The sequence below is a fragment of the Gymnodraco acuticeps genome, unplaced genomic scaffold, assembly GCF_902827175.1.
Source record: "Gymnodraco acuticeps unplaced genomic scaffold, fGymAcu1.1, whole genome shotgun sequence".
Taxonomy (NCBI): Eukaryota; Metazoa; Chordata; class Actinopteri; order Perciformes; family Bathydraconidae; genus Gymnodraco; species Gymnodraco acuticeps.
In genome coordinates, this window is record NW_022989931.1 from 299,873 (window position 1) to 308,414 (window position 8,542).

At 41.0% G+C, this 8,542-nt stretch overlaps 1 protein-coding gene across 2 annotated transcripts; it reads left to right on the forward strand.

The window, feature by feature from the left end:
* Positions 1-193: 193 nt before the first annotated feature.
* otx1 (orthodenticle homeobox 1) lies at positions 194-8,542 on the forward strand. 2 transcript variants are annotated; one of them, XM_034209976.1, is made up of 5 exons: positions 202-298; positions 716-1,253; positions 3,633-3,819; positions 4,616-4,767; positions 6,798-8,542. In XM_034209976.1, the coding sequence occupies exons 3-5, from the start codon at positions 3,726-3,728 to the stop codon at positions 7,539-7,541; spliced, it is 990 nt and encodes a 329-aa protein (XP_034065867.1). In that variant the 5' UTR covers positions 202-298; positions 716-1,253; positions 3,633-3,725; the 3' UTR covers positions 7,542-8,542. The 2 variants fall into 2 exon arrangements, with proteins under 2 accessions (XP_034065866.1, XP_034065867.1); XM_034209975.1 differs by having other exon boundaries at positions 194-1,253.

The window sequence follows — 8,542 nt, forward strand, 5'->3', positions numbered from 1 at the left end:
CTCAAATGTAATTCTAAATGGGGATTAGACCTCATTAATATTCATGAGCTCTGCTGTGTGTGTGTGTGGAGAGAGAGAGAGAGAGAGAGAGAGAGAGAGAGAGAGAGAGAGAGAGAGAGAGAGAGGAGAGAGAGAGAGAGAGAGAGGAGAGAGCGAGAGAGAGAGAGAGAGAGAGAGGAGAGAGAGAAGGGGGAGTCTCACAATAAAATCAAAATGGATAAATTGAACTTCTATTCTTCTTTTTTCCTTAATTTCTCACATGTTGGAGCGACGAAATATCATCACAAAGGAATTAACGGTAACAAATAATAAAAGCGTTATTATAAAAGCTGCTTAGGCTTCCCGGCCTTTCAGGAAATGTTAGTGCATGTTTATAAACTAAAAGACAGCTTTCTGACAAACTAAATAACCTCTCAAACATTTTAAGCCTCCACATAATGAAAAGGTGATTTTCTTTCTCTTGAAACAATCAGGCTATAGTTTACATTTTTGATTTAATCTAAATACAGTCTTTTGAGTTTGTGAAAAAGACACGCCACTTCAAGCATGGTGCAATTCAAAGAGACACACCAACACCATGCAGGTTTTTTAGAAGAAACGGGTTTTAAGTGGAGGAAAAGTCCGCGGAATTCGTTTTTTAAGTGCTTTCAGTTGCTCTTTTAAGTAAACTGTTAAATCATTAACAAATCTGTATAAATCTCCTTCCCGCCAGCAGCTCTCTGTGTTTCTCCTGCAGGCCTCAGAAACATTTCCATCTTTTCACAAACCTCTCTGCTCTGGTCTTGGGACCCGGACCCGGACACGGAGGCGGGGAAAGTGGGAGGGGCCTCTCGCGGTGGTCTCTGCGCTGATTGGCTGCCCAAGCTGTCCGTCACCCAGGAGCTGCTCGCTGGTTGGCTGAGGGAGGCGGATCCGCAGGTGTCCTCCGCTCATAGAGGCGCGGGGCGGAGAGAAGGTGATCAATCTCAATTTCGTCTCCATTAGAAACAAGAAAATCACCTAACACTCTGACAGACAGCGACAAGCCCCCTGAAAGCAAATGAGTCTGATTTATTTGGCTGCAAAAACACCCGGAAACGCGTGCTGATATTTCTGCGTGTTTTTCTGTGTGATGCTGCCCGGTTCCGCGCGCTGTTGTTTGTTTTTCAGCGAGTCTGTTTGAGTTCGTCAGACTTCCTCCTGCTGGATAATTTTACTGCTGCTCGCGTCTGGTGGCCCGGGAGCTCGGGAGAAGGGAAGAGGAGAAAAACAAGGTAACGTTTCTTCACTTTTCACTCATTAAATGCGCATTATCTGCAGTTTTTACGCATTTAGCCTAAACTCCAAACGACACAACTCTGCGTCAGAAACAGAAGCAGCTGAAGTGTTAAAGCGACACACACAAAAGTCACTTTTTGAAACATTTAGGAGACTTAAAGTGTGAGGTGAATTGTCTCCATTTGCACGGGCTCACATTTTATGTGATTATTGTATTTATTTAGCCGAGATATCAATCAGTCTGCACCGGGGAGCACTCCGACCTGAACCGGATCAATTGAGTCAACTTCCTCCGGAGTAGATAATTTTCATATTTCTATTCCAGTTCACTTTTATTGGAGAGCAATTGGCCATTAAAGCGTTTGAAGCACTTAGTAGATAATTGGAGAGGCGTGTTTTGGGTTTTTGTTAATTTATTTTGCTGATAAGAGCCCTTCTGAAACGCTTCTCCCCGGAGGTCTAATCTAAATTCTAATTGAGTTCATTTGCACCGAGATCTCGCCTTTCTCTCCCCGGCCTGCCAGGGCTCAAATACGGTTAAAAAGCCTCTGCAATACACGGTCAGTCAGTCAGGAGCTCATTGTTAGAATATCTCACTAATTTAATTTCCACGATTTAAGCTTCAGGGCGTATTTTTGGGGTAGAACATTCTTCACTTAGGAGGTACAAATCTAACTTTAAGATCAGCTTTTAAATAATAGATGTCACGCTTAACAAGGGTTATCAGTGTTTCCTGGATGTAAATGTAATGGTAAATGATTTAGTGGAGAAAGATAAACAAGTTTGTTTTCTGCAGCCGGTTGGGATGTGTTTTATTCCCTAAATGTAATCTTAATTCACTGAGAAACAAAACACCAGAAAGCCTTTAGACTATAATCAAAACACCCACGGAAAGGATACAAATAGTTGTGCTTTACGGAATTATATCATATAACAATTGGTATTTTACTCTGATGAAAAACAACAAGTAAAGAAATAATTTGACTTTTTTCAATGAGGTTTTGTTCCTTTACCAGAGCGTTAACATATAGAAGCAAACTAAACAAATACTACTATAATAATAATAATAATAATAATAATAATAATACTAAAGTGAATTTATTGTAGAAACTATTAGAAAAGACAAATCAGATCTTCCTCTTGAAAGTACATAATATAAATTGAGTTTTATTTTGTGGATTTTTCTTCTGTGAATGCAAATCATTTCAGCCGAGCTCTGGAGATCCACAGGAGTCTCTTTCAGGTCGAAATGTTCACAAAGTATACAAACAGAATCACTGAGAACAAAAACACTTTAGCTGTGATTTTATAGATTATTAAACAACATCCATAATCCATCTGTTATATGCGTGTGAGTGTGTGTAAGTGCAGGCCTTCACACTCACACACACATTTCACTCAGGACGCTACGAGTTTTTAGGAAAGGCTTTATTTGACCATCAACATCATTTGAACAGCGGGGTTTTTTTTTCAACGTAGTCTATCTTTAAAAATTAAAACAGTTATTTGTGTTTGAATAGATAAGTACTATTTGAGAAGAGAAGGCTATAGCAAGTAATCCTATTTTTAAAAAAAACATTTATAATAAAATGCACAAACGATAATCTGCAGGTAGGTCGTGGGCCACTGGTCATTAAAATATGGAAATAACTTGGACAAATAAACACACATTTAAAGAAAGTATTTTTCGAAACGCAACCATTATTGTCAGACTTTTAGGATCATTGTTGGAAATAACAATGCATCTGGTTTCATTCCATTTTCATCAAATCATTAAACGCTTCCACTAAACGTTAAAATGTCTGTAAAGGAATATATTGTTGTTTGGTTAATAAAACCTCAGATGTTGTGTTTTATTTCCCTCCGCTGGAGTCTCAGTATCGAAGCCGTTTGACCCCGGTTATCCCCCAACACAAATCCAATATTCCTGAAGGGATTTAAAGAGCTGCTAAATGATCAGTTTATCCTCCAATAATTCATGCTTATACATCCCACTGCAACCAAATAACAACTAAAGGAACATTAGGAAGTATTATAATGATGCGTCTTTTCATTCTTAATGTTAGGTTTTAAAATGGAGTGAAGCTTCATCCGCTGAGTAGGCTAATACAAATACGCAACAAAAGTATAAAGTATCTCCTTAATGTTTTTCCTGTGCATTTTTGATACAATTGGTCTTTTTTCCTCAAAATAAAGAAATACTGCAGCACCTGCATGTGCACTCTGTGTCCCCCTGTAACTGTGTGGAAAAGTGAGATCGGCCCCCTGTCCCGTCAAGCTGCAGCCTATGATGTTCTTCCTTAATATTTCCTGTGCATTTGGATGAAATTGAGCTACTTTTATCGGCACTAAATGACATTACCTCCTGTGTGCAGTTTCTTGGATCGGTCCCCTGTCCCGTCAAGCTGCAGCATCGGGGGAAACCGAACCACTGGCCGGAGCTGGGTGGAGCAGTGACCGCCTGTAGCATGATGTCCTACCTCAAACAGCCCCCCTACGGCGTCAACGGCCTGGGGCTCAGCGGCGCCATGGACCTGCTGCACCCCTCCGTGGGCTACCCATGTAGGAAAGACACACACACTCACACACACTTTTTAAGATTAATGCACCAGCCATCATGAAGAAACAATCCGTATTTAACATGCATGCACCCTGTTTGGCTGCAGAAATCATGAAGAACATTCAATACAATTTAAAATGCAGGCAGCTGATCATAAAGAAAACATATCCATATATTTTATGAAAGCACTGACTCCTGGTATCATAAATAAAACATTATTTAGAACGTATTTACTTTATTTCAAGGCAATACAGGTGTTTTTGAATGGTGGTCATAATAATAATAATAATATTGCATAAGACAATTTGAGTTAAAACCAAACTTTATTTTTTGTAAGTAGCTCTATGATGTAAAACTAGCTTGATTTAGCATAAAGCAAATTGTAAGTGACAGTTTTTGTATCCTTTGTATTAAATAGGCATTTAGTTCAATACTAATTCTCTTTATCAATTGAAAAATAAAGATAGGTAAATTATCTTTATTTCTCCACAGTAAAAGGCCTTACTTTGTTTTAGTGAAATATCTCATATGGACGTAACCTAATGAGCGTTGCATGATGTTAGCAACCATGCTAATTTACATCCGTTGTTCCGGGGCAGTTAGGCCCAACAAACAGAAAGCCTACAAGTCAAAACAATACCTACAATACACCAGTAAAGAAGACAAAATACGTTATAGGCTAATAGGTGTCAAGTTAGTGATCTAAATAACATTTTTAATTTGTAATTGTGAAGTAAAAATGTTCTCTGTGAGGTCGTTGTAGCCTATTAACCTTTCTCCGGTGTGTTTGTTCTGCAGCGACTCCCAGGAAGCAGCGCAGGGAGCGGACCACCTTCACCCGCACTCAGCTCGACATCCTGGAGTCTCTGTTCGGGAAGACCCGGTACCCGGACATCTTCATGCGGGAGGAGGTCGCCCTGAAGATCAACCTGCCGGAGTCCAGAGTCCAGGTAAACAACGAAGCACCTCCGTGTGTTCAGTTAAACTGTGGAAACGTCCCGAAAACACACACCTAACTTCGGAGACTAACTTCTGCTGTAAAATGTGTTATTTGCTAACGTTGTTTTATTTTAATACAACGAGACTTTATTATCATAACACTGAATTAGAGTGTCATTAAAATATTAAAGACGTGATATCAGCTACTTTAAATGCCTGTCAATTTCAAACAGTATTTCAACTGACGTTTTAAACTGCTAACGTTTTAAACTGACACTGAGCTAACTTTTTTTTGGCTAGTTTGTGCACTTGTTAGCCAACTAAAACGTAATTAATAACTTATTTACGTGGGATAATTAATGGCTATGTCTCTCCTTTTCACTCTTTGAGAGGAGACATGTATCAAAACAGTGATTTAAATGTCCCTTATTTTGTCGAAGTGCACAATTACCGATCTTATTTGTGTTAAGCTAATTAGCAGTTAACCTAATGTTAGCTAACTAACGTTTTGACTAGCTGGCTACAAATAGACTTCGGTGTCTAATTTCACTGACAAATCCGATTAGGAGCAAAGTCTTAACAGTATTTATAGCAGTAGACAAAACTAGAACCCTACTTTATTGTTCAGTTTAACATGAGGGTTATAAAAGAAACATATCAGTAAAATAATTGGAGGATTTCAGACTTGGTGGCTCGTAAATTCAGTGATTTAAGCCCCTTTTTTTTTAAAGAGGATAATAATTGATCGATTGTTGTGAAGTAATGACTGAAATTACATATACATAGATTGTTTTTTTTAAATGTGTTACCTTGGAAGTAACTATAACGTGTTAGTAGTGTATGGAGATAGTTACATTCAAGTGTTTATTAAACAATCTTTTCCCACCTATTTTATGTTAACTCCTCTCAATATTTGATGAAGGGCTCAAACAGATATAACTATGTAAACAAAACTGCATTCCAGATTATTATTTTCTATCTGAATCGGTCATTGTTATTTGATGCAGGCTTACTGAAGGTTATGTCATTTGATATGAAATAAGGGATCTATACTGAAGGTGAGGAGTATGCCAACAAAAACTCCACAAACAACTCACTGTTGTACTGCGATGTTGAACAAATACTGCTCTTGAAAAGGCATTAGGGGGAAACCAAGGCAGGCCTCTCTCACACGCACAATTTGAGTTATTCTCAGAATGTGTGTGTGAAACAAAATGCTCTACATGATCCTACCCTCTCCGTGCTCTAGAGTTACCCTACTGTGTGGTGAAACCCAATAGCCTGTTATCTTAGAGCCGTCTACCAGGTATGAAATTAGACCCCTGGCTGGTCCGAGCCAAGGGGCCTGGGTGGAAATGAACCTTGATGGCTAATAACCCTCAATTTTCCTCCATAATGTACTCCCAGTTTTTTTTAACCTTCCTGTTGTCTTCGGGTCAAATTTGACTTGTTTTTTAATATTTCTGTTGTGATTTTATCTCATTGCAACAACAACATGGATGGTTTCATACAACGTTTTTCATTTAAATGTAAAGCATCAGGTGCATTATGGGCTGCCATTGTTTTAAAAAAATAAAATATATATATAACAGATTCCTTCTTCAACTATGGCCAGGCTTTAAAAAATGTGATTTAATTTAGTGTAAATGTGGTCCTTTTGACCATAAAATGCCAAAGAGAGAAGTAATACTTTTGGCAATGAGGAGGCGTGTGGCGCAGTGGATAGAGCCTTGGTGTTGGGATAAGGGGAGCACAGGTTCAAACCCCACTGCAGTCAGCATGTCGTTGTGTCCCTGGGCAATACACTTCACCCCAAATTGCTCCTGTGGGGATTGTCCACAGTATTGAGTATGTAAGTCGCTTTGGATAAAAGCGTCTAACAAGTGACATGTCATGAATAAGTTGGTTTTAAATGTGTAACCCAGATTCAGGTGGAAAACAATCTAACACAGTTAAGGGCAAGACAGCACAAAGGTTAATGAAACGCTGAGGTTGTTTGTTTGTGTGTGCTGTTACTAAGTCCTGGCTGTTCTGTTTGCAGGTGTGGTTCAAGAACCGGAGGGCCAAGTGTCGCCAGCAGGCGCAGAGTGGCAACAATGCAAAGGCCCGGCCTCCTAAGAAGAAGTCGTCTCCGGCCCGGGAGAGCACCGGCTCGGAGAGCAGCGGGCAGTTCACTCCGCCGGCCGTCTCCAGCACCGGCTCGTCCTCGTCCTCTTCCTCCTCCACCAATCACACGGGCCCTGCGGCGCTCAGCAGCACCTCTACCTCCATCAGCACCGTCTCCTCCATCTGGAGCCCCGCCATCTCCCCCGGAAATGCTACGGCTCCTGCGGTGGCCCCGATCCCCGAGCCCGGACCGCCGTCTAACGCCTCCTGTATGCAGCGTTCGATGTCAGGCTCCGCCGCCGCTGCCACCTCCTACCCCATGTCCTACAACCAGACGCCGGGGTACGGGCAGGGCTACCCCACCCCGTCCAGCTCTTACTTCAGCGGGGTGGATTGTGGCTCCTACCTGGCCCCCATGCACTCCCACCACCACCCCCACCAGCTCAGCCCCATGACGGCCTCCTCCATGTCCGGCCACCCGCACCACCACATCAGCCAGTCGTCGGGGCACCACCACCACCACCACCAGGCGTACGGAGGCTCCGGCCTGGCCTTCAACTCCTCCGACTGCCTGGATTACAAAGAGCAGACTGCAGCCTCCTCGTGGAAGCTCAACTTTAACACCACAGACTGCTTGGACTACAAAGACCAGGCCTCCTGGAGGTTCCAAGTCTTGTGATCGGGCTTTTTTTCTTTCTTCCTCCTCCAGCTCGTCAGCTTCTTTTATTTTCCAGATTAGCATATTGCTTGTTTTCAAAAGACAAAAAGAGTTTATGAACCATAAGATAGCAGCAATCGGACTTTGTTTTACCCTCGACGTCTTTTTAACAGCAGAAGAAATGGAAGAGAACCAGTCCCTGGAATGCTGAGGAGAGCAAACATCAGGAGCCGTTTCCTGACGATGAAGAATGGGTTTTTAAAAGACGTTGATTCTTGGATGACTTTATGAAACTGTTTTTGAAAACTACAAAAAAAGTCATTTCAACCGAACACCTTTGACCACCAGCTCTCTGGATGGGAGGAATATTTCCCCCTGGACAGGAACTCGCCCTCTTTACCTCCCAATCAAATCCTGTAAAGTTTTTATTTCTGAAATTTGTTATTTTAGGATGACAGAGATTTTTAGTCAGCGACATCGTGGAGCTGAAATATGTAAATATGTATTTGGGTCAGTTACAGTGACCATGTTTAGTTGGTGTTTTTTTTTCCGAATTTGAAATTGTTTATTACCACTTTGGGAGAAAAAAAAGATTAAAAAAAACCCTGTATGTAAATCTTTCCAAATATTCCAAAGAGAACAAATTGGCCATAAGGTTCAGCTTTTATATCCTAGGTTGTTTTACTCAGAAAAAAAAATGTTTTGGCAATTTGAAATGTCTGGGGGTGGGGGGGGGGGTGGGATACAACTCTAAAATATAGATGCAGTTTGTTTTCCGGATATTATTATTCTAACCTCTACATTTTCAAACCCGACCTCCTCTCTTGGGCATTGTCGTGATATATTGGACATGTTTGAACCGCAGCACTTGGCTTGAAATTGGAGTCAGAGCATTTTTATTTTTGGAGAGGAAAATGTGGATTTATTAGCTCCAAAATGACAGTAAGATGTTGAATGTATCTTTAAGGCGAACCACCCTTACATACATGTTCATCCAATAAAGATCCGTTAAGTCATATTTA